The following is a 27583-nucleotide window of genomic DNA, read 5'->3' as shown; positions in this document are numbered from 1 at the left end:
ATATACTTCTGAAAACTGGAATTTTCTAAATTTCAGAACTCTAGTTTCAATTAATAGAACTATATCATAATTCATCCATCCAACCAGGTGCCATACCAAGAAGGTTTAGATAAAAATCAAATCATCTTATTCTGTTGATGGACAGCACCATACAAGGTTATCACAGGCTGAGTTACGAGGGTAGTTCCAAATATAATGCCTCCTACTTCTTTTTTTTATTCTGCACCAAGGAATCTGAGGGGATTGTTTATGGTACTGTCATGATGATTGAACCTTCGCACTCATACATACATACATATACCAAAGGCTTCCCCCCCCCCTTTACAAGGGAGGTAGCCAAAAAACAAAGGCATAAAAACCACTCCCACCCATTCCATCCCTATCACACTCCACTCTCCTCCACCCTCTTCCCTCCCTCTTATCTTGGCACCTCCTTTCGCAATAACCCAAAAATTTCATCTGTTACAGATACTAACAGTGTGATAGTCTAATGAAGTAAACCCTGTCAAGGATATGCATCAGAAGCAGAGATGCATCGCTGAATTCCTTCACACAGAAGTGGAACCAATTAACATTCACTAGCACTTGGTGAGTAATTACAGCGCAGAGGCAGTTGATGTCAGCATATTAGATGGGTTTGTTGATTCTGAGTAGCGACAGAGATGTGTCAAACCATGCTCCAGACTGCCATGCACAGGCCCTTGCTCATTGCTGGTGAAAGTGCACTGAGAAGGGGGTGATTACATGAAGAAAAAAATTCTGGAGCAAAAATGTCCACTCATTTTAATCGTACCACTCCTGTGTTCATAAATCTTCAACCTTTTGAGGTACAACTTAATATATATATAAATATATATATATATATATATATATATATATATATATATATATATATATATATATATATATATATATACACACACACACACACACACACATATATATATATATAATATATGTATATATATATATATATATATAATATATGTATATATATATATATATATATACATATATATATATATATGATTTATTGTCACAAACTCCTCCCATCAGAAGGCTAGGATGGTGCCCCTTACAAAGGACTTTGTGGCGTGGAATTTAATGAACCATGCTCTTGGTTCAACTTCACCGGTGGCAGGATTCGAACCACCATCCCATCAACCTTCGCCGCAAGTAAGGATGCCCTAACCCGCTCAGCCAGCAAGCTTCCAAAATAATAATGATAAAAAAAGGAGGTATTACATTTTGAACTACCCCAATATTACAAGCAAGTTGTTTCTATGGTTATTTTCTGGCTTGTGATGCACATTATACAACTGCGGTCTAACAAATCAAAACAGCTCATAATTTGTATATGTTGCTGTGCCTTTGACTCAAATATGACATCAACTTATTTACCACAAAAGAGAACATGCTCATATATGTGATTTCAAATCATCTCAATTACACAACAATCTGAATGTAAACTTAAGCCAGTGAGTGAGGAGTAATACATAAACATGTTGCCACTAGAGTGAACGAACGGAACTTTCTCACATCCTAAGGCTGGCTCAAGTACCATCACTGTCACAGATTTACGATTTCTTTGGTCCTCAGGAGAAAATATGTCTCCAGGAGATAAGAGAAAAGAAGAAATTACTTTTTACATTTTTTTTTTTTCCAACTCGATACAGTTATTTTCAAGAACTTAACAAAGACAGTCCGAGATAACTGTTCTACTATGGGAAAACACCCATTTGGTCCATGCCATCCCTGCACCAAATCAGTGATCTTTGTTGTGCTTTACTCTTTGTTTCTTACTAACTAATGCTCTTCTATCCTTTCAACTTTGTTTCTGACTGGACATTCCTTCCATTATGACCTTAAGTATCTTCATTTCAAGCCAACTTAATTCCATGCCATATGAAAAAGATATAGTACATAACAACTAACACCACAGTCAGACAAAAGAAAGAGTTGAGTATGCAAAACTATATATTTCAATTGCTAACTGCAATCCTCTTCAGTAGTACAACTGAAGAGGATTGCAGTTAGCAATCAAAATATATAGTTTCGTTTACTCAACTTTTTCTTTCGTTTGACTGGTGTTAGTTGTGATTTACTAATGTGTTACTACATTTCTCACCAGTATACTACATAGTTCCATAACCCTATTCACCCATCTCATCTCATCACGTAACCACAACCAGCCGAATGTTAAAAAATAATCTGCACATTACTCAAACACATACAACATACCACCTACACCATACAATACATCCACATATTCAAACAACCAGATCATAAAACAAGCTCTTCAAGACAGACCACCAAACTCAATATTCCAACAACCAACCCAATCCCTGACATCAGTGTCACAGAAAAATTTCTCTTAAGAGAAACAAGACATAAACTAGTGCATCTGCATTCAGGACACTATCCAGCCCATGGGCTTGACCACAGAATCATATTGCCCAAGATGCAACCATCACACAGAGGACACAGAACACCTCATCCTACACTACCCAACGCTAACTATCCCTTGACAACAATACAATATTTCTTCCTTGAGTGACCTATGGGCCTATTCAATGGCTATTAACAGTTACCTGAGAGCCATGCGTCTCCTGCAAGAGAGATATGGGACAATGGATTAGATGATTAATCATACATACATATACCAAGGCTTTTTCCCCCTTACAAGGGAGGTAGCCAAAAAGGAAAAAGCATAAAATCATTCCCACCCATTCCATCCCTAAATACACTCCACACCCCCTCCACCCTCCCTCTTATCTTAGCACCATAATTATCATTCACCCTCTAACCAACTATCCAGGAAAGCTTAAATTTAGCCACTCAATTAAGCTCTCAAGTAACTAAGAAAATTGTCAAGTTGTTAAAATTCTCTAACCACAAAACTCTCACCCTACCTCAACAGCAATCACCATGAGCTACATTAACCTCTTCAGTACAATTATGTACAGTACCAGAAATATGAGACTCTTCTGACAGAGGGTACTGTGTCCATACTATCCTTATTGGATGGCATGCAACTTAGTTGAGCTGACCACTCCATCACTCTTCTCTTGGTTTCATACCATCTAGTATAGGCAGAGTAGGTCTAGCACGCTTTAACGAAAACAACTATCTCAGGGAATTTCAAATCTAACTACACTTTCAACTTTCCACGTGTGTGCCAATCTCGTTCGTATAAAGACAGACTTGGGACAAAATGTGGTCTCAATACTGAAACCTTTCCTGAATATGCCCCAAAGCTAAATAAAGTCTTCTAACAGTCTCTCAATATAAATCTGTAGAGTACGGTACTGAACAGGAGTTTAGTATAGGGTTTAGTATACACTCAAGCTGTGCAAATGTCATCTGGATCTCTTTTAAAGCTAACACCAACAAGATAAATTCTTTCCTTTCCACATATTCATCTCGCATGCACATCCACCTTCCACTGCATAAATTTGCGTTTATAAAATTGGCCCACCTTCATGTTGGCACAGTCAGAATATACCCACATAAACATTCCCTACTGTCACAACTGACAGATCTAGTTTTCATATATTTTTCTATAGTGATCTCCACTGCAAGGGCACGCTGCTATGGTAATTTTTTCCATGGGTTATCACGTAAATTATTTACTGAAAGAACAAAATGGGCCCAGTGTTAGTTAAGACACAGCCCTTCACTACCCTGTTTTTTTTTTGTTTTTGTTTTGTTTTGTTCTTGTTTTTTTACAGATTTTGTTTTGGCAGATGTCAGATGCTCTGATTCAGGTTACAGTACGACTTTGTGCTGAAAGGGTCAATATGATCTTAATTAACTCCTTGAGTGTGATATTCCTCACAGATATGCCAGATGATTTCATCATAACAGAAAAATACTTTCAGCTGAAAGGGTTAATGGTATCTCAGTCAACCCTCTGCTACGACAATGATCTTTTCAGGCTGTGTTCTAGCTAATGCCATACAGTTAAAGGCAAAATGTCACGATAAAGAGTCACTAGACACACATTAATACATGTGACAAACATCTTTAGTAGAAGTATACTCAGAGGAAACCACTGATTTCCTGGAAGATATTGTGGGCAACTATCAACAATCAATAGCTGATGTCAAGTACAGATTGAACAATTGAGTGAAAATGGCTAAAATCCACCTAACCTATGGCAGAAAAAAAAAAAAAAAATCTCCTATGCATTGATAAAAACAAACCTTTGCAATTCAGGTGTCACAGTACAAAGAGAAGAAGTTATGGTTAGGCTACTTGCTAATAAAGATACTTTTGCCTGGACAAAAGAAGAATATATTTCTTATATACAATTAGTGCAGCTTCTTTACTCTGAGCAAAGAAAATGTATTTCTGATACATTTGTATGGCTTCCTTTGCCCGGGGCAAAAAGAAAATACTTCCCCCACCCCCAGCCGCAGTCAGAAATAATCTTGCTGATATATTTCATTACAAAACATATACTTTGCTTGCAATTACATAAACAACCATGATACTTCTTGTTGTCACTACACTCAAAGATATTGATGTACTTACGTGGCCAGTCGACACATGCCATTCATCTGTGGATATGTTAACAACAGACAGAATACCAATGTCCCTCTTATGGCCCAGTCTTACCTAATAACCATGTCTTGACAAGCACCTTTGTGACTCCATATAACTAAAGCCATACTCAACTCTCCCTGCTAAACATTTCCTCATTTTCATAATACAGAAGTTTGTGTAAGACCTCATAGGAAGCATTTATGATTCCCCAAGACACAAGCGCTCTGGAGTAGTTCACATGTACACCACTGAATATTCGACTAAGTTTCCGATTTCTTGAATTATATATGTCCCAGAAGGTTGCACGAATGGATATGAACGGTCCCCCAACCTGGAAAGAAAATGAAAGAATTCAATTCCAGATAATTAATTGGGTTGTGACTAAAACATATTTCTAAATTTTTCACTGCACAGGGAGATTTCCTTTGGCTGAATTAACTGCCTGAAAGGAAGCAATAACAATGTATACTGAAGGTTCAAAGTATATACCAAACACAGCATAAGAATGACTAAGAGGCCAGGCAACTTTTACACCACCACACTCATTATACCCCATCCCCCCAAATAAACCCAAACACAAATTAAATCACAAGAAACAACTACGTAATAGAACCAATAATATATTACACCATATCCAAATGATTGTTAAAACTGTCAACTCAGCAAATGCTGTTTCAGCATCTTAAGTAGTATAAAAACCAGAATTAAATGAAGTAGTGGCAGTTATTAGGTGACCATAGATCCACTAGGATCTATGTAGTGTATCTTATCTAAGTGTATTAGAAAAAATGTGTTTCAAACTTTCCAAGAATAACTAAAGACTAGATACACCAACTTCTGATTCAAATACTTAAAACTGTCCACTTCCTCTATTCTCTCTCCTTTAAGATTTACTTCCAGATCACTGCCATCCTTTCCCCTTGTATATCTCATCACTTTACCTTTAGCCACATCTACCTTCAACTTTCTCCTAATGCATACCTTCCCAAACTCCATCGCTAACTACCTTAATCCCTCCTCTGACCCTGCCACAAGTACAGTGTCATCTGCAAACAACAACTGGCTCACCTCCCACTTTCCTCCACTATCTTTAACTTTCTCCAATCTCCTGCCCATCACCCTTGCATTTACCTCTTATGCCACCCCATCCATATAAACATTGAAAAGCCATGGCCACATGACACAGCCTTATACAGCCCCACCTTTACTTCAAACCACTCACTCTCTCCATTTCCAATTCTAACACAGACTCTACTACTCTTGTAAACTCTTGACTTCCCTTAACTGCTTTCCCCCAACCCCATTTAAATGCAGTGCCTCCCACAATACCTTCCTGTCTACCCTGCCATGATCCTTCTCTTAATCCACAAAGGCCCAAAAATCCTTACCTTTTGCCAAAGCCTTCTAACATATCTGCTTCACCACAAAAACCTTACCACAAAAAAGTCAACACTTCTGCTAGATAAAATCAATTGGCATTATCTAAAGAAAAATCTAGAAAATATACCACTATGTTAGGGGAATTCCATCTACATCATTCATAACTTTCCCTAAAGAAATATTTTTCACTTACCTGACACTGTTGGTGGGTTTTCAAAACATTGATTGGATACATAACTGTTGATATAAAAGCTCCCAAGAAGGCCCCCGAAATAAAATCTCCCAGGAGCTGACTGTACCATGAATTTCCAAGACTTGGAAAAATTTCTTTCAACTGTCCCCTCAAACCAAAGAACAGGACATTACTGGGCCCATTGCGAAGAAGGATGGCCCCCATTCCACGATAGTATTCACTAGGCCCATACTTGAGTAGTTCTCTTGAAATGTGTGCAGAGTTTCTGGAAAGTTACATTAATCCAAGAATAATAAAGTTCTAAAGCCTGCTTTCTCTATAACATTTTTGTCTGAATTATCACTGGGGTGGGTAACCCTATCAAGTGTGTGTCAAAACTGCCAATCTTTGATACACAAAGTTTCTCACGTGCCAACCAAAATTGCTGGGAACTTATTATTTACCATCTAAGTACTGGGGGAACTTTTTTTTTAATTTTACAAAAAAACACAAGAGCAGTAAAATGAAAGAGGTGTGATTTGTAAGTCATGTCTGATTGAATGAAAGTAAAATTTAGAGATATAATTTTAACTTAAAGGTTGTTTTTGCCTTTGTGTGCAATTCTGTCATAAAGTCACACAATTCAAAGGCTCATTTTTTTTTAAATCAGCAAAAATGTAGACAATAATTCTTAATTTCACATAGTTTTAACAGAAACTTACATTTACGGCAAATATGCTGAACAGCAGGCTTCACCAACTTTGTCCCTCACCACTACTTACCTTTTGTCAGCTTCTCTTGATATTCTCTCTCTTTATCCTTTATCTAATTTGTTTACTCTCTACACCTCCCTAACTCCCACTATTTTCTTTTTCTCCAGTCTTCCTCCACTCTCACTTTTCCATCCACCAAAATATCATCTGGCAATTTCCGGCTCTCCTCTCTGAAAACATTAATGTCTAGAACTCTTCAAAGCCTCCTTTTGGATACTACTACATAGTCCATTGATGCCTTATCAACCACCATTTCTTCCTTTATCCTTTCCTTCCCAACATATATTTATATTTGGCCATCATCAATTCTCTTTCTAAATACATCTCCAATATAATTTTTCCACTACAATTCTTACCTGACACCCCAAACTATACTCCATCATTAAAAAGGTGAAGGAAATAAATGAAAGTGACCAGAGAGTGGGTGTCAACCAGATGTAGATGAACATGCTGACAGGTTCTGAGGATGGGTGGCAAGGAGATAACACTCTGAGGTCCATCTCAAAGGACTACCATGCACAGGTATCTGACATTGGTTCCTTTATACAATAAACAATTAAACAAGTAGAAACTGTGAAAAATACAAAGACGGTCAAACAATAATCCCTGATTTTTTATTATTTCTTTATTTTTAAGTGTGAAAGTGAATTCATCATAGTAAAATAAAAATCACTGTAGTCTTCCTTACCGGTACATTCCATGAAACTTTTTGTCTTGAAGAACTGTCTGAACCCTCTCAAAAGGACAAAGGATAGCCTCAGTACAGCCTGCTAGCATCGCTGCCAATGTCAGTTTCATTCCTGCCAATTTATTAGCAAAAATTAATAAATATATATCAATAACACTTACTGATTAATTAAGTATTGCAATGGATCCTACAATTCAACAAGCCATTTCTCATATTTACTGTTACAGGAGGTGCCAAGATAGGAGGGAGGGAGGAGGGTGGAGGGGAGTGGAATATATGGGAAATGAAATGGGTGGGAGTGATTTCTATGCCTTTTTCTTTTTGGCTACCACCCGTGTAAGGGGGAAAAAGCCTTTAGTATATGTATGTACTGTTACATTCTAAATGACTGATAAGAAAAGAAAATTATAAGACTAAAGAAGGAAAGGAAGAAAGGCCAGAGAAAAGAGTGAAAAAGTATGTATGATAAATTGGCGAGACAGACAGGACCCCATTAGCATAGTTCCTTTCCCGTATACTACAATTATGATGAAGAGATGATGGAAAAACTAGTAAAAACCTTGAATTGTCCAAAACTAAAATTTGTATCATTGGCATGGTTCCAACACAGAGTGAACAATATGACCAACAAGGGATACACTACTGACAGAAGAATAATCTTGATAAGGGACGGGAAGACTTTTAGAAGTCATGAGAACAGAGAAAGACTAAATGTCTAAAGCAGAGGTTCTCATTAGGGGTGAAATTCACCCCCAGGGGGGAATTTTGGGTTTTCTGGGGGTGATTTGTGACCACAGTCAGTTTACGCGGTGAGGAAAGCAATTATAGGTTTTGGCCTATCTGGCCTGTCACCTGTGCTGGATTTATACTAATTTGGGAAAAATATATACTAATTTGGAAAAAAAATAAAAGGGTTTTTAGTAATATTTGCATATTATTTAGAATGCACTTTTTGAAACAGGCAATCTTGGAAAGGGGGGGAATGACATTCAGACAAATGGTGAAAGGGGTGAATGGGCCAAGTAAGGCTGAGAACCCTTGGTCTAAAGAATGCGAAGAAGTACAATTTTCCATACAGAGGCATAAATACTTTGAATACCTTAAAAGATGATACAACACAAACTAGAACAATGCATAATTCAAATATAAGTATGATAACTGGAAAATATAGCCAAAGCTGGTATCATACATGAACTTGATGCTAGATATGATAAATTGAGAATTATGTGACAGGACTCCATAAGTGTTGCTCCCTTCCTGTAAATTATAATTAGGTAAATATACACTCATGGGTATCGATGACAAGTATGTGTATTGGTGGTTCTCCAAGATGGACAGCAGAAAGGATTAGTATTATTATCATACATATTTTCTAGTGCCATCTTCGCACATAAGAAATTAATATACAAAACAAATCTAACCATTCCCAAGTAATAAGCAATAACAAGTATGTGTATTGGTGGTTCTGCAAGATGGACAATGGAAAGGATTGGTATAATTATCATACATATTTTCTAGTGCCATCTTTGCACATAAGAAATTAATACATAAAACAAACTTCACCATTCCCAAGTAACTATACTTCCCCCTAAAATCTAAGATAAAATTTACCATCAGATAATCCAGGATAATGCTGTGCAATGGTGCGGTGGTAGGCTCCGTACATGCCAAACATGATAGACGTAGACACTGTCTTTTGGCATAGAGGAGGTAAGATCCCTCTATATAAATTCTTAATACCTTCTTTCTTCAACTGTTTAACGGCTGTGTTTGTGGAAATTCCATGAAGCATCTGAGGGGGACCAAATAAAGCAGAATAAGTTTTACAAAATATTCTCCATCCATGAGCTATGAAGTCAACAAAATTATGATCCTGGTTCTCTCTTGCAAAAGACCTGTAGTCCTAAGGAAACTGACCATAGCTTGATATCCATTTATTATTTTCAAACCTAAATCACTTCACCACAATTTACAGAAATGAGAGGGATCAATGACGGGTCTCTTCTAGTCATGGTCTTGCAAGATGGATGACCAAGACAAGTATGAGAAGTATCTCCTTGTTGCCCATCTTGAAAATTTGTCAAGCCCTTCACCTCCATTTAGAGGTGTAACTCTAAGGGGCTGACATTTGGTCCTTATACTGGGTCCAAGATATCCCTCTATCAACTTAAATTGTACTTCCTTCTTTTCACATAATGAAAGCTGACAACTGGTGACTACTCCCTGCTACACCCAAGTACTATAGGCCGGTGACTGCTCCCCTCCTCCAACTAAGCTGGTGACAAGGAAACAATCTGACACTAATGCAATACATACAACTGTCCAAAAATGTATGTGTTGGAGAGATCTACTCTCAGTTAATAGCACAGAAACAGTCCCACACTAATACAATGCATTAACCAGTCAAGTTTAATTCCAGAGAGATCTATGGTAGGACTCAAGGACTATCACCAGCCACTGTGGGACTGCAGATTTCAAATTGAAGAAACATTAGGCAACAATTACCATTATTAAAGAAACGAGTTCATTTGTAGTTTGTAGGCATGGGAGAACTGAGCCCTGCGGTACTCCGTTCTTAAAGTTTCTGGTGTCCAATGATTCGTCATATGACACAGGCATTTCTACCTGCCAAATAATTGGCCAGCCATCTTTTGGTATTACTGTCCATGTCTGTGTTATTTATTTTGCTTGTGAGATTGTGATGGGGGATGGCATAGAAAACTTTACTGATGTCTAGTGTTATGAGAAGTGTTCTGTGTGGGGGCTTATCTGAATTGCTATCATCAAAAACTTTTTGTGTGAGGTTTATAAAAAAAAAAGTGTTTGTAGACTGTAGTGGTCTAAAACCATGTTGTGATTCAGCAAGGGGGGTATGTGGTGTAATGAATTATAGTACGAGGTATTCTACAGCTTTCGAGGGGGTGCAGAGGAACATGATTAGGTGGTGTGATGCTGGAACTGTTGGGTCTTTGTTAGGTTTGGGGATGGTAACAATTTTCCCATGATTCCAGATGTCAAGTATAGTGTTGTGTGAATAGCTAGTTTGCAATGTTGGTGAGTGCATGTACGCCATGTGGTCCAAGGAGTTTTAGGTGGATGTTCCTTATATTGTCATGTCAACATGTAGTTGAGTACTTGAAGTTATGGATTATATGTTTTGTCTGGCTATCAATGAAGGGTGTGTAGTCTGGGTCTGTGGGGATGTCTTTCTTACATCGAATGATGTGTCAGTCATCAGAGTGAGGGATGAGATGGCTTGTCTTTGCAAGATGATTTATGAGTTTGTTTGCTTGTTGTCTGTTTGAGGGTAAGTTGACTGTTGTGATTATTGCTATGTAAAAGTATGTTATGTTACTGTTAGATAGTGTAATGCTGTTGAGTGTCATACAATTTTTTTGGTGTTTGTTTTGTGATTGTATTGACAAATATTTGCCAAGTTTGTGTTTTTGTTCGAGTATTTTGTTGTTAATCTCAATTTTTAGTGTTTGTATTTAGTCTGCTATGTTCTGAGGGATAGGTGTGGGGGTGCTGTGTTTAAGTGTATTGTGTTGTCTGATGAGGACTTGGATTTCTTGTGTGAAGTTGGGCTTGTGTGATTTTCTTTTGCCATGTAATGGTTTGTGTTGTCAAGTGTAGTGTACTTGATGGTAGGCACCAGAACACTGACCTCCTATGTGAAAAAAGAGCTAAAAGAGAGGGAGGTAGGTACATAGGAAATAATACATAGAACTGAGTGAGTTTTGGGGCCCATACCACCTCCCAGAGGTAGGGGTAGGACATTGGATTTACGACCAGGAGGCACTGGATTCTTTTCCATCAGTCACCTCCTATTGGTTGGCAAGGAACTGTCAAGGTCTTCTCCACTGGAGTCTCCTCCTATAGGTCAGTGGTGCTTCCACTTGTTGACATGTCATATAGCATGGTTCTACTCCAATATCTATAGAATCCGGCTCCCAGTACCCCATAACGCATCTATACAAAAATACATATTCAAATCACAAAACAAGCACTACAATGGACTACCAAATTCTATACTTCACCCAATTCTCTCAGAAGTCAATCCAGCAAAGAGGTCACTCTAAAACAAGCAAGAACTGTACCAGCACACATGGATTCAGGTCACCACCCTATGCTAAGGCAGCATCAACAGTATCTGCTAGGCAACAGACACCAATCACTTGAATTGCAATGACACATAGAGGACATAGAGTGCCTTATACAATATTATCCTTCACTAGCTTTTTCCAAAGGGTAACACAAAATCTCTTCACCGAGTGGCTCATGAACTGAACTGTGGCTGTGGCTGTGGCTGGTTTCTTGGGGCCTGCAAGTCTCCCCCAAGAGAGAACTGGGGCAATGGTTTAACTAAGCACGTCATTACATTACCAATACACTCTCTACTATGTGTGCAACACTGAATATCTCATCACTAGTTCTCAACATACCTGTCTAAACATGACCTTGTTCATGGGGAAAGTGACTGTAATGTTGATGAAAGCTGCTCCCCATCCACATATGAACTCCCTACTATCTGAATTCATCTCTCTCTGTCTGTTGGCTTCAGTGAATTCAATGGGGGAATTTGTACTGAGGGCAGATGTTGTTTCTAGGGGGCTTGGTTTTACACCTGATAAGGAATTTGGCTCTGACGATCCAGTGTGGTCTTGCCGAACACCCCCAAAGTGAGTGGGGAGAACTCCACCAACCTCGTTCTGGTGTACAATGCTAACACCCTGAAAAAGAGATTTCATATGTTAGAACTAACTAAATCTAATTGAAAAAGAGATTTCATATGTTAGAATTAACTAAATCTAATTGAAAAAGAGATTTCATATGTTAGAATTAACTAAATTTAATTAAAAAATGAGGATCAAATAAATTGCAATGAGAGCAGTGGTAGCAGAAAAGAATTATGCACATGATGAATGGATGTACGGAAGAAACAAGGAAGCATACACAAGATACAGTCCTTGAACACCCAAACAAGAGTTGTGGCAACATTGCTGTTCAGAAGTATAATCCTATTAGTTGGTTCACTGCATTGATGATAGTTGTCCATTATTTTTTCTTTCTCTTGCACTATCTAATGACAAACTCTGGGAATTTAAGTTTTGTAAACACTTCTTGGATGTATTCCATAATTTAGTTGCACTATGTGGGAACTTCAGAAATCACTCAATGGCATATATACATCAATCAAATTTACTCTGGTAAAAGAATTTTTACTTCCAATCCCGGACACTTCTTATCAAACTGAATAACCAACTGATATTCTGTGTACAGGAAATCTACCAACATGGGATACTTTACAAAACATTTCAATTAATCAATCCATCAATCAATTTGATGTCTTAAGTCTTTCTTGCAAGACCCACAACTCACAATTAATCAGCAGCAGCCACTGAATGGGCCCATATGTCACTCAAGGAAGGTTGTTGTTGTTGTTGTTGTCGTTCCCTAAATTGTCTGTCCGAGCAGTCCCGTCTCCCCAAGGAATGCCACAGCCGAAACTGGGTTTTCCCACAAATCCTTTATAGAGTGCATGTTGTGTTGTTTGCGTGCTACCAGAAGAGGCTGGATGACCGCATTGTGAACAGCTGCCCAGGATGTAACACTTCACCCCATACCATACAACACATAATGGAAGACTGCATTATACACTCAAGGAAGGTATACTGTGACATTGTCTGGGAATGGTTAAAGCAAGACAATATAGAATGAGATTAGCATAAGTAAGAGTAATGCTATTCTGGGGACTCCATTGTACAGTCTTTTAGTCCTAGAAATTTAATCATTTAGGGTTACTCTACACTGTCTACCTGCTAAGAAATTAGCTATTTCTTATCACTTATTTGATGTCTTATTTTCCTTGTATCCTAGTAACTAATGGAAAATCTGATCTGTTGATCTTTTTTTTTTAGAAAACTAGAAGCTTTGATAAAGACTATTTTGTTAACTTATTAATCTATGTCTAAAAGTTACACCATACTGGATTTCTCTTTGTGAATACCCAAATTTCATAAAAAAAAGTTTGTGTAATTGTATTGCTAAAAGCTATAGTTTTACCCTTAGAGACATAATTCAACAAGACAATTTAAGAAAAAAGGACAAGTATTGTATAAGCAAAAAGCAATTCATATCCAGAAAGAAGTTTCTGAACTATAAACATAAAAGTCACCAAAATACTGTTCTTGAGATACTGAGCTGCAAAGATAAAACAAAAATTTTCATCCTGTGTATGAAAAAATATTAGCAATATAGATGAAAAATACAGATACTGATAAATTAGATATCATAAATGATGTAGTGTTTTATAAGTGATATAATGTAGATGTTGTACACCTGGATTTTGCTAAGCCTTTCAATAAAGTGGATCATGGCATCCTATAACATAACCTGAAGGCCTTAGGAGTATCAGGCAAGTTGGGTCAATAGTTGCAGTTTTCTCCATGACAGACAGTAGTGAATAGCCATCAACAGGACAGCCTCAGATAAGTGGTGTCCCACAGGGCTCCGTACTGGGCCCTTTCCTGTTCCTAGTACTCATCAGCAACATTGACAGCACAGTTAAACACTCCAACATATCCTCATTTGCAGATGACACCAGAGCCACCAAAGAAATAAGGGATTGAAGATACCAACCTATTTCAGAAGGACCTTGAAAACGTGTACATCTGGGCTGTCAACAACATTAAATTCAACGAAACCAAATTCAAACTGAAGAGATATGGCACAGGTCTCACAAATAATATCCAACAGCTCATGGAGAGAATATGAACAAGGCAAATGTTAGAGATCTGGGAGTAATGTTGAGTTGAGATGGCAAGTTTATCACACACATTGACAACGTTGTTGAGAGCACCAGAAAATTATCAGGTTGGATCCTCAGAACATTTACATCAAGAGATGAGGATTGCATGATTACACTGTAGAAAACCTTGGTACTACCTAAACACTGCTACCAACTCAGGAACTAAGACATTATAGGGGAGACAGAACATGTGAGTGTCCAAGAGCCTTCACCAGCAAGATTGAGTGTGTAAAAGGCATGAACTACTGGGACAGACTCAAGCACCTCAAACTATATTCACTCCAAAGGTGCAGAGAACAGTACCTGATCATTTACACATGAAAAAATGTAAGTGTATGTTGGGCTGGGGGTAGCAGAAAGTGCTTCTTCTTGAGGGGGAATGGATGTTGCATGGTTGCTGTGGGGTCCTTCTTAACTCTTGGGCCTTGGTACAAAGTATCGGTTGGACCCCCTTCTTATATGCCCTGTCAGCAAACAACAAATGGTTCACCATCTCCCACTTCCCTTCACTCTCATTAACCGTCTCCAGTCCCCTGTCCATCACCTTCACATTTACTTCCTGTACTCCCCCATCCATGTAAACATTGAACAACTGTGGTGACATTGGTGTCACCTTGGTGCACACTTCAAACCACTCACTCACCATTTCCTATCATACCTCTACTACTCATGTTTTGACTGCTCTTAACAAATTCCCCCTATCCCATACATTTGCAACACCTCCCGCAATGCCTTCTTGTCTATCCTTTCTAATAAAACAGAAACAAGTCCAAAGTTACTTCACAGAGATCTGTGGGAGGGCAACATGGGTGTTGTTAGACATTGAGGAACTGTTGGTTCCCAGTCAAAGAAACTCAAAGCAACAATTAATATTATCATCATCATTATTTTAAGTATGTAGTATGGAGTATGTAGGGGATGGAATGGGTGGGAGTGGTTTCTATGTCTTTGTTTTTTTGGGCTACCTCCCTTGTAAGGGGGAAAAATCCTTTGGTATATATATGTATAGTAGGCTTTGTTGTTATACATATATATATATACCAATCTAATGAAGCAGCCTTGCTGTGGATGTGCTGTGTTTTGCTACACTGCCTCTGACCCAGGGCAGTGGACAAGATGCAGGGATAACCCATCATCCAGGAGGTGCCAAGATAAGAGGGAGGGTGGAGGGTAGAGGGGAGTGGAGTGTATTTGAGATGGAATGGGTGGGAATGGTTTTTATGCCTTTTTCTTTTTGACTACCTCCCTTGTAAGAGGGAAAAAGCCTTTGGTATATGTATGTATGTATATATATGTATGTTATTTTAAGGGTATGACATAAAATCAACTGAGGTTACATAATGCCTCATAAAGAATAATGGGCATCTAGAGGAGACGGGCAAGGGGAGGCAGTTGCTCCCCCCTCCCTAGAAATCCAGGGTGTGTTTGAAACTTTGCCAGTTGTCAAGTATAATTTTGTTAATTTTTTAAAATATAGAATATCAGTATATGACTGACTTTTGACTGCAAGTCTGCAATTTAAGTACATGCTGATACTAAACTTGATAGTGAATTACATGACCATTAAAGTCACCCTCAGAGGTGGAAAAAAAGAAAAAAAAAAAATTCTTGGCTTGGTATTGTAAATGCTTATGGGGCCAACTCGAAGTATGTATCGTGATACACCCCTATACCATTAACCATACATGTACAATATCTTTAATTTTACCCCCACAGCCCTACAATTCCCCCCCCCCTAAATAATTCTTTAATTTTGCCACCTCCCTGAAAAATTCCTGCAGATGCCCCTGAAAAGAATTACAAAATAGCTTTATCTAAGCAGAACCTTCCATGCAACCAAGAGGTCTCCAGTATTCAAAAACGGATAAGGTCATCTACAACTAATTAAGAGAACATTCTTGAATTATAATAAATAATAATAATAATAATTAATAACAATAATTAATAATAATAATAATAATTAATAATAATAATAATAATTAATAACAATAATTAATAATAATAATAATAATCAATCACAACAATAATGATAATAATAATAACAACAATACTACTACTACTACTAATAATAATAATAACAATAACAATGATAAAAATAATAATAATAACAATAACAATTAATCATACTATGATTCAAGAAAAAAGTTTTCTCAAGATTACAGAAAGCTCCAAGTTTTGAAAGAAGACAACAATCACTTTTAGAAATACTCTTAACAAATTATGGAAATTTGATGAGAGGAAAGCATATTTTCATGAAATATTTAATGAAAATGGGGACAATCAAATATCTCAGAAAAATCAAACTTAACAAAAACAAAATAAAAATTCTTACCATTTCTAAAACTTATTTTGGCTTGGCTTACATAGTGTTTCCCTAAAAGGGCATCAATCTGGAAAAACAAAAGATATCATAAATATACTAACTACAACTCATCATAAAACATAAAATAGAGCATCCACTGTGGGAGCATTGGTAGGGATGTGTATTTACCTAATTGTAGCGTACAGGAAAGTAGCAACATTCAGTCCCGTTTCCTATTCTCTAATTTTTTTCCTTCTAAGCCTCAAATTCATGTACAGTTCTGACTTAATCTATATACTTGATTTCCAATCATCATATTTAGATTTGAACTCATATATTGTTTGAGGTTGGGCTATTTCACCTTCAAAGCTATTCCATGTATCTCTGTGGAAAAATGTACTTCTTCACATCCTTTAGACATGTGGTCTTTTAAGACCTCTTAAAGCCCTCCCAACTTTAACCAGATCTCTTCTGTCAATACAATCTATCCCCTTTATTGACAAGAGTACTGTAATCATATCACCTCTTTCTCTTCAATCTTTCAAAGTTGGTAGACTTTTAGTCTTTCCTTATATGGTTTATCTGCCTGGCTGGGGATCAGTTTGGTTACTGCTCTTTGTATTCTCTCAATCTTGCTCATATCCTTCACTCTGTGTGGTGACCATACTATTGATGCACATTTCAATCTTGGACAGATGAGGGTTTTGATGAGCTTTTTTGTCATCTCTTCATCCATGCAGTGAAACACCACTTTAATCTTCTGCAGTAGTTCTTATGTCTCTCCCACAATCCTGCTGATATATCTGTCAGGTGACAGGTTGTCTTTTATCAATACTCCCAAATCTTTTTCTTATTTTGCCTTTGTAATGTGTTCACTTCCCGAGGAATAGTTTATAGGGGATGTAGCCAGTGAAGGCTCAAACCCAAGCCACTCCTAACCACCACCCATTTGCTTCCCTTCCATCTTGGCTCCTCATGGATGAAGGAAATTTTTTATTCATACCATTTATATGGACTTTGAAAAGGCATCTGACAAAGTGATCCATCCAATCCTGTTGATAAACTGGAAAAAAGTATATAGTAAAATCCACAACTGAATGCGGGAATTTCTAGTCAATAGGGAGCAGGTGGTAAGTGGGGCATTCCCTTTCCTGTCGTTCTCGAATTTTGAGTGGCATACCACAAGGGTCTCTTTTAGGCCCATGTTGTTTACACTGATGTTCTTGGACTTCATTAAACATATCACACCTTTTGGTTCATATCTAGGTCGAATATTATTTTCTATCTATTATTTATTTATTTATTATTATTATTATTATTCTTTTTTTTTTTGGGGGGGGGCTCCAATGGAGAATAGCAAAACCACACATAACCTAACCTTATTGAACCTAACCTGCCTGACAATTATAAAGATGTTTCCCAAAAAAGAAAGAAAGAAAGAAAAAATTTCCATAGCTTTCTGTTCATCACTAGTTTCCCCGTTACTTGAAGTGTCAAATAGAGGCAATGTACATGGCTGATTACACTAGTCACCCAGTGGGGGGGATAGAGACTTGCTGCCTGGGTGAAGAATGGACAAATGTCTCCTCTTTGTGGAGGTTGATGAATTAATATCCGCCCATATACTGAAAGAGGAATTTGCCTCGTATCTCAGGTTGCAACACCAACTCCTTAGCATCTCTTTGTCATGTGGGGGTGCTCCTCTGTCTGGCCGAGCAGTACTGTCTCCCTGAGGAACGCCATGGCTTGTGCCAGGTTTCCCCACAAGTCCTTTATAGAGTGTATACTGTATTGTTGGCATGCATGATTATGCACAGGCTTACATAATGTGTTGTATAGTATGGGGTGAAGTGTTGCATCCTTGACAGTTATTTGCAATGTGGTCATCCAGCCTCTTCTGGTAGCTCAGAAGTGCTGGATAGTGGCCACATCACAGTCTGACCTGGTGGACTCTGTCCTTTCGGGGGAGAGAGGATTCAGAGGGATGGATATCAGGGGGACTGGCATGCAGCAATGTATTCTCTTTCTGTTTGTTGATGGAACAGTGAATGTTATGATTATGGATATGCTTTTGGAAGCTAGTGTCTGGTGGTTGTGGAGGAAGAGAAGAGAGTATTTGTGTATGATATAGGTATTTATGTATTGTTTCTATGTATCATGACATGTATGGGTGTTCTACAATGCTGTGTAGTGGGTGTGCTATGCTTGTGGAGACTCCGTTAAGTGTTTGTGTGCCTCTCATGTCAAGGTGATCCTTGCCTTTGAGCATTTTCATTTCATGGTGCAAATGGTCTGTAGGTGTTGTGTTTGTGCAGCCTGTAATTGCCTTTAGGGCTTTGCTTTGTATGGTCTGAAGGGTGTTGTAGTTTGTCTTAGTGAGATTAAAGGCCCATGCAGGACTCTCCTAATTCATCACTGAGCATATACTGTACATTGTTTGTATAACGTAGTATCAGTTTCTTTGTTTTGTCCAAATGTTGTTCCTGGAATTTATTTAAGCACATTAAGTCTAGGTATGCATTTAGTCCTGATGTTTGTGATGTGTTGTTTGAATGACATGGATGTATTGTATGTTATGCCAAGAATCTGAGTGTGCATGATATGGAAATGTTATTGGTGAGAAGTGTTGCTGTACATTTGGTAGGGGCTATTTTGAGTCTTCGTAGTGAGCCATGTATTGAGTATATCAAGGTATGGTTGTAGTATTTCTGTGACTGTCTGTGTTACAGTGTGCACATGTAATTGTTATGTCATCTGTGTAAGAAGAGCTTTGTATCTCTGAGGTCTCGGGTGTGGGTATATCATGCATATATAGATTAAAGAGTGTGGGAGATAAAAACTGAGCCCTGTGGTACTCCGTTCTTAAAGTTTCTGGTATAAGATGACTGGTCACTATATGACACATAGACATTTCTATCTGCCAAATAATTGGCTAGCCATCTTTTGGTATTATTGTCCATGTCTGTGTTATTTATTTTGCTTGAGATTGTGATGGGGGATGGCATAGAAAGCTTTACTGATGTCTAGTGTTATGAGAAGTGTTCTGTGTGGGGACTTATCTGAATTGCTACCATCAAAAAAAATTTGTGTGAGGTTTATCAGAAGAATGTTTATGGAGTGTATTGATCTAAAACTGTGTTGTGATTCAGCAAGGGGGATTACGTGGGGTGATGTAGTGTGAGGTGTGGTATGACTTTGGATGAGGTGCAGAAGTGTGACTGGGCAGTGTGATCCTGGAACTGTTGGGTCTTTATTGGGTTTGGGAATGGTAATGATTTTTCTATGCTTCCAGATGTCAGGTATAGTGTTATGTGAATAGCTATAGTTTGCAATGTTGGTGAGTGTGTGTATATCATGTGGTCCAATGTGTTTCAGGTGGATATTCCTTATACTGTCAGGACTACAGGCAGATGAGGGCATGAGGTTATGGATTATATGTTTCCACTGGCTGTCAATGAAGGGTGGGTAGTCTGGGTCTATGGGGACATTTTTCTTACACTGAATGAAGTGTCAGTCATCAGGGTGAGGGGTGAGATGGCTTGTTTTTGCAAGATGATTTATGAGTTTGTTTGCTTGTTGTCTGTTTGAGGGTAAGTTAACTGTTGTTATGGTTACTGTTGTGTAAGAGCATGCTGTGTTACTGTCGAATAACGTAATGCTGTTGAGTGCCTTGTTCAGTTTTCTGGTGTTTCATGATTGTGTTGACAAATGTTTGTCAATTTTGTGTTTTTTGTTCATGTATTTTGTTGAGAAAGGTGGAAAGGGAAAGTCATAGGTCTGGATCTGAATCATGAGTTTTATTCCTGACTGGTTTTGCTAAGAGTGAAACCGGTCAGGAATAAAACTCAAAAATCAGATCCCGACCCACGACTTTCCCTTTCCACCTTTCTCAATCTGTCACAATGTCTCAACATGTATTTTTTTGTTAATCTCAGTGTTTAGTGCTTGTGGTCTGCTATGTCCTGAAGGACAGGTGTGGGGAGTATTATGTTTATATGTATTGCATTGTTTGAAGAGGCCTTGGATTTCTGGTGTGAGGTTGGGGCTGTGTAGTTTTCTGTTGTCTCTGGGGGATGTATTTCTTGTCTGCATTTTGTATGATAGTACTGAAAATGTGCACAGCAGCATCTATGCCAATGATTGGTGTACTGTTTTGTCTCAAACTGTTGTTCTGTCTCTTCAGTGAACTCTTCCCAATTTGCTCTCTTGTAATTGATGTATGTGATGTATGTATGTCTGTGGCCAATTGGGATGCATCATGTTTTGGTGGTGATGATGACCAGAAGGTGGTCTGATGCGAGGGCTCCGACCACTTTCCATGAAGTTGTTGGGGTTAGGCAGGGGAAAAAGGTGATATCAGGAGAGGAGGGGATGTAGAGGTCTTGATGGGGGATATGGGTGTTGTTCATGATGGTCAGCGAGTCGTGTTTGTAAAACAAACCGTCTGTGTCAGGGTTGACATACCAAGCTGGAGGTGGGATGGTGGGAGTTAAGTTTTGGGTGGACAAATAAAAACAGGTCCAGGTGTTTGTGTATTGTTTTATGTCAGCAAGTGTTGTGCACGTAAGGTAAGGCCAGTTTTTTCATGAGTTGTTGATCATAATCAAGTGTCTTGTACTCTCCCAACTTGAGTATTGTTTACAAGTATGGTTAGGTAAAATCAGGGGAGTTTGTGATGTTAAACCAAACCAATCAAAAGAGCACAGAAAAGAGCACTGAGTTAGTACTCGTAAAAAATCAAGGGACTAGAAAGATTAAACTATTGGAAAAGGCTGGCAGAACTATTTGAAGGATTTAATAGCGGTAAAGTGCAACAGATAGCTGACTGTGTGTACTATTGGTGGGTGCGAGAGCTAAAGAGCATGGACGACTGGAAAGCAGCAGAATATTGGAAGAGAGTGACCTACATCATGATGATTCCCACCCTTTTAAAAAACTCAGAAATCTTAGCTGCAGCTCAGCGCTCCTTGAATATCATGAAGGCCATGAGATGTGAGCTGGAGAATTGCGACAGATATATGGAAGCAATGGCTAGCAGGAAAGATCATAGCAGGCATTCTGACTCTGTCCACACAATGAAATTTGTCAAGAAGCTGCAAAAATAAGTGCAGCAAGATCCAGGCAAGGCAATGCAGACCTTGGCAAGAGAGATGGGTGTTGGAGTGGCAACTATGAAGAAAGCTCTGAACAAGGAACTTCACTACTCCTCATACAAGAGGCACAAGGTGCCAACTACTCACCACCAAGGCCCAAGAGAACTGCCTTAGAAACTCCTCAACAAGGTCAAATACCCAGTTGAGCCAGGGATGCTCTGGTTCTTCTCAGATGAAAACAACTTCTGCTAGGACCAGTTGCACAATGCACAGAACAACAGGTGGCTAGCCTACAGTCCACATGAAGTCCCACGCTTCATGAAGACCAAGTTCTCTCAAACTGTGATAGTCTTTGGGTGTTTTCAGAAAAGGACATATCATGCCACCCCACATCTTTGAAGAGAGACTCAGGTTCACTTCACATGGCTATGAGTTGCTGTCCACTGTTGTCAAGTACTGGGTGGAGAGGGTAGCTGTGGGAAGACCATACATGTGGCAGCAGGACTCAGCTCCGTGTCATACCAAGGGTAAACCCAGAAATGGCTGTCTGAGAACTTGCACAACTTCACCAATCCCAAAATCTGGCCCCCCAACTCGACTGATGGCAAACCCCATGGACTATTATGTGTGGAGTGCAGTTGAAAAAAGACACCAATCGTACCACCTGCAACACCAAGGACGAGCTGACTGCCTGGATCAAACTGGTGTTCAGGCATCTCTCAAAGTACACCATGAAGGCCATGTGGTGCAGGTTCAGGTCCCACCTGGAGGTCATGGTGGAGGTTCAAGGTAGCTTCTTTGAGTAAGGTGTATTTGGCAAAAGATCCTCTTGGAGATGCTGCACTTTGAATTTTGAGAACATCAATTTTTGGCCAAGATATGGCATTTTTCTTTCCTTTCTAACAAAGTGTCAAATTTATCCCGAACACCTTGTATGTTACAGTAATAAACTGGTAAATAACAAAATAGAATAAATGAAAATAAAGTCACTAACATTCACATTCGAACATCATCAGGACGCTTTCGACAGGAACGGGATTTTTGAATGACATCTGTTACACAAAGCCTGTACAGAGATGATTATTCACACTTACATGGGATAATGGAAGACTATAAATGTTGTTACAGTTTATAGAGACTTATATGCTACAGTAATAAATTGGTAAATGATGTAACAGAATAATTTGATAACATTAACACATTCACGAAAGTACGTAACTGCAATTAAGTTACAAGAGGCAATGGGCTGTAACTTTTAAGTACACATACACACAACCGCAGCACTTCACTGCACCGCACCACGTGCACACTGCGGAGCAAAAGGTTTTGCGTTTGGGGGTAGATGGCAACGTACCTGCCAAGCATAGTCACGTCACCCAAGCGTCGGTGTCGGGTTCGGTTAGCAGTGGTGCTCAGAATTCGAATATAATTCGTTCTAGAAGGCCGTTCGAATGCCAAGACAATAACTGAAATTACAAGAAAATAACCGAAAATAATATAAAATCACAGATGCTATTGCTACTGCTTCAACAACGAAACTGAGCACTTAGAGAGCGTGGGTAGAGAAACAATGCAAAGATGAACACACCCAAGAAATGTCCTGAACATTTGAGAATTTGTTCAGATTTCCAAAAATCTTTTGTAATTTGGGGCAAAAATGTCTTGAAAAATTCCGTTCGAATTTCAAGTTCGAGTTTTGGGGTGTTTGATTTCCAGGCACACCATTGTATTTTCCTGCCAAATGAAACTCATTACAATGCTCTCCACCCTCCACAGAAGTATTCAGATTTTGGAACTTTTTGGTTTTCAGAATTTATGATTAAGGGTTGTGTACCTATAATAAATTAAATAGATAAATAAAAATAAATTCACAAATCACAAATCAAAAAGCAAACTAGAGAGGAGAAACAGAAAAGAACTTGGAAATATTTACTGTAACCTAATATACACTGAAGAAGCAGTAAATGAGATCATAATGACCATACAGGAAGCCAGCAAGAACCACATTCCAAGAATCTATAGGGAAAAAATATAACCCAAACTACATACCTGAGAAGCTTTCATATAAAATAATTAAATGACAAAGAAATCTGAAATATAGACAGCAGTAGAAAGAAATTCTTAAACAATCAAAGACATCATGAAACAACAAAAAGAAAGCTGGGAAAATTACACAAAAAGCATAGATAGGAAAACAAGTCATTAAAAACTAAAAAATGAAACGGCCCATCAACATCCATGACTACATAGTAGAACACCCACACACACTGAGAAGCATTAAAACAACACCCAAAAACCTATATCACTCACAGATACTCTCCTCTCTTCCTCCACAACCACCAAATACCAGCCTCCGGAAACATATTCATAATCATATCACTCACCGCTCCATTAACACACTGAAAGACAACACATTGCTGCCACCATCCACCACTTCTAAGCTATCAGAAGAGGCTGGATGACCGCATTGTGAACAGCTACCCAGGATGTAAACACTTCACCCCATACCATACAACACATAATGGAAGACTGCATTATACACAATCATGCATGCAAACAACACAACATACACTCTATAAAGGATTTGTGGGAAAACCCAGTTTCGGCTGTGGCATTCCTTGGGGAGACGGGACTGCTCGGACAGACAGTCTAGGGAACGACAACAACAATAACAACAACAATGACCACCCTGATGATCTCTAAAACTACAGGTGCCGCATTACTAAATGCAGGTTAGATTAGGTTAGGTTGGATGAATTTATCATTCTTTGATTTCTTTGACCTCTGTATATCAAAACAAAAGTGGCATCTCAAGCAGTCATCATGGCTCTGTTTGTTAGTGTATTGCTTTTAACATCTTTTTCCGTTATCAATTTTCACCAAGAAAAACACACACTATGTTGATGTACTATAATTTACAAAATTAATATTTAATTTTCTAGGTAAATTTTTAGAAGTGCACACCTAGGCAATATAGCAATAGAAAATTAATTAATAATTTTGTAAATTTACATCAACATAACATGCAATTTTCTTGGCATAAATAAATAACAAAAAAGTTGCTAAAACCAATTTACTAACGAACAAAGTTGTGGCGGTTGAATGATATGCCATATTTGTTTTGATAGATGCCAAGGTTGAAGAAATGCAAGAATGATAAATTTGCCTATTCTAACCTAACCTAACCTACCTACATAACCTAACCTATATTTAATAATTCAGTACCTCAAATTCTAAAGATCATCCGGGTCATCATCATCGTCACGGATGCCGACAGCCTGATTATTATTGTATCTTGGGGAATTAACATACGATGACAGAACCCTGTGTTCTATCATAAAGTCCAAGGAAGCCCTATTGTCTTTGAAACCGCTTAATAATATCACCTGAAGTTGGAGACCACACAGTCCACAATGTGAGAGCCATCGTCTAACTGACAGTGACTTGACAGGACAGATGACAACATGGCATTTGGACTGTATCCTAGTAGCTTTGTTCGTTAGTATATTTGCTTGTAGCAAGTTTTTTTTTTTTCCACCAAGAAAATCACATATTATGCTCATGTATTATAATTTACAAAATGAATATTCAATTTTCTAATGCTATAGCATAGGTGTGCACAATTAAAATAATACCATATTCTATTGCTATACTGCATAGATGTGCACTTCTAAAAATTCACCAACATCCATTATTAGAACAACTGATTGTTTTTGTGCTGTACTCAGTTGCCCAAGGGTACAGATCAAGTCTTTCCTTAAATTTGCTAATAGTTGGGGCAGTGACAACATCCTCAGGAAGTGCATTCCATAAATTCACAACCCTTACACTAAATGAATTTACTTGAGCTATAGATTTCAAGTGCCCTCGTTTCCTTAGTTTCCATGTCTTGGATCTTGTACTGCTTTCATTGTACTCAAAGAAGACACTTCTATGTTTTTAATCCCTTTCAAGATTTCATGTTTTAATAAGGTCTTCTCTAGGCTTTCTTTTTTCTAATATTGTGAGTCAATTTTTTTTACACCTGTCCTCATTAAGGTCTTTTAGTTTCAGAACTAATTTTGTCATTCGTCTCTTAACTTTCTCCAATTCCTGTGAGTCCTTTCTATAATATGGGGACCAACTTTACACCGCATATTCCAGGTGCAGCCTTACTAAGGAACAGTATTGTGTTTTACATACTTCAATGTCCCTGTATGGAAAATTTCTCCTAATAAGGTCAACCATCCTGTTGCCTTTTGTCACTGCCTAGCAATGTGCTCCACTGGTTTAAGGTTTGATGAGACAAGAACTCCCAGATATTTAACCAAGTCTAATGATTTCAATTCTCCGTTTAGTTATTGTCAAAATTTAGGGTTTTTGTGGGCAATATGCATCATCTCACATTTCTCAGCACTGAACTCCAATAATCATTTCTTGCTTCACTCTTTTAACCTGTTAAGATCTCTCCACATGTCTTGTATATCATCATCAAATTTTAGTGCCTTGAAAATATTGGTATCATCAATTGAAAAAAGAGTTGGGCATTCAAGTTTGTCTACCAGATCATTTACATAGACCAGGGACAAAAGAGGCCTTTCAGTACAGATCCAAATGGCCTTTATCTCCTTTTTATAAAGGAAGTAATTGAATCCACATATATATCCACTTTTCATCCATCTTGTAAAAAAAAAAATAATAATAAAAAAATAAAATAAAATAAAAAGTCCCTTCTATCTCAGCTCAATTCCTTGATCAGAGGCACAGTACCTCCATAGCATGATCGGACAGCCAAAGCCGGATTACCACTGCCACCTAATTACATGACAATCCCCCAATCCACCACCATCCACTCAAGAAATTACAGAGCAGACAAGAAGAAATCCCTTAGGGATGCATCATTTCCTCATCCTTTCACAACCCCTCTTTACTATCAACTATCTCTTGCCTTCTCCCTTTCCTCCTCAACAGACTTTCTTCTGACTTCTTGTACCCAAAGGCCAAAGCCTCTTCTACCCAGTCCATTCTCCATATTCTTCATATTGTCATAAAGTCTACTCAGTCCACCTCTGCCTTCCATATTTTTCTCTTTTTCCGCCCATTCTTTCCATATGACCACACCATCCCAATGTTCTTTCATCAACCCTATCTATTGTAACTGCCAGTTCTCTTTCCACAACTTGTATTCTATTTTGGTCCAAAACAGCACTGCTCAGTCATAGCTGTATACGAAATTATAAAGTGCCGATATGTATGTGTCGAAGCCAATAAGAACTGACACTTTTCGTGATTCCTACCTGAGAGTTCATTCCTCCAACCTTAAAAAAATTTGATAAAATCGTACAACTGATAAGTCAAACTCCCTGGGGTACCACATTACGTGAGGTAATGCACATACACAAATGCATCAACCATTATCATGAAAGAGTACTTTGCCAGTAATGATTTCCACTGTAGAACAATAAAATAATACCCTATGATAATTTACGAATGATGCTAAATCTACTTACAGTTGTTATTTAAAGTTTATTGCATATATAGGTCAATCCTTCCGTGCGAATTAAAAGTGGTCCTGTAGTCATCTGCGCCTAAAGGGCACTTATTGCTGAAATTTAGGCTAAATTCTAAAAACTTTACTTTCAAAACTGAGTATATTTTCGCATACTCAATTATTTTTCATTAATCATATAGTTTGACGTCTTAGTGTATTTCAAATAATTACAAAACTTTATATGTAATATGTGCAATGTTTTTCTTTTTCGTCATGTCAAGCAGACGATGAAAATTAAATGAGAGCATAGTATGTTGAGGAAATTATGTAGAATAAACTCTAATGT

At 38.1% G+C, this 27583-nt stretch overlaps 1 protein-coding gene across 8 annotated transcripts; it reads right to left on the bottom strand.

Moving 5' to 3' along the window:
- Positions 1-1024: 1024 nt before the first annotated feature.
- On the bottom strand, positions 1025-27529 carry LOC143028442 (mitochondrial nicotinamide adenine dinucleotide transporter SLC25A51). 8 transcript variants are annotated; one of them, XM_076190544.1, is made up of 9 exons: positions 27257-27529; positions 23122-23233; positions 22762-22833; positions 16705-16762; positions 12007-12294; positions 9173-9353; positions 7562-7673; positions 6122-6386; positions 1026-4879 (listed from the first exon to the last, which is right to left on the bottom strand). In XM_076190544.1, exons 4-9 carry the CDS (start codon positions 16705-16707, stop codon positions 4676-4678), a joined length of 1053 nt encoding a protein of 350 aa, XP_076046659.1. In that variant the 5' UTR covers positions 16708-16762; positions 22762-22833; positions 23122-23233; positions 27257-27529; the 3' UTR covers positions 1026-4675. The 8 variants fall into 8 exon arrangements, with proteins under 8 accessions (XP_076046663.1, XP_076046659.1, XP_076046655.1 ...); XM_076190540.1 differs by lacking the exon at positions 22762-22833; XM_076190541.1 differs by lacking the exons at positions 22762-22833; positions 27257-27529 and adding an exon at positions 27044-27158.
- Positions 27530-27583: the final 54 nt, after the last annotated feature.

Source organism: Oratosquilla oratoria, chromosome 9, assembly GCF_046742065.1.
Source record: "Oratosquilla oratoria isolate Oo_2021 chromosome 9, ASM4674206v1, whole genome shotgun sequence".
In the NCBI taxonomy this organism is placed as follows: domain Eukaryota; kingdom Metazoa; phylum Arthropoda; class Malacostraca; order Stomatopoda; family Squillidae; genus Oratosquilla; species Oratosquilla oratoria.
This window is presented reverse-complemented; position numbering and strand designations above follow the sequence as displayed.

Bases quoted from the DNA above. Each gene is read 5' to 3' on its own strand.
- LOC143028442 (XM_076190544.1), bottom strand. The intron at 9,354-12,006 runs GTATGTTGAGAA...GGTCCCCCTCAG, and splicing joins ACAAGGTCATGTTTAGACAG to ATGCTTCATGGAATTTCCAC. The intron at 7,674-9,172 runs GTAAATTTTATC...ATAAATTGGCAG, and splicing joins TTATCCTGGATTATCTGATG to GAATGAAACTGACATTGGCA.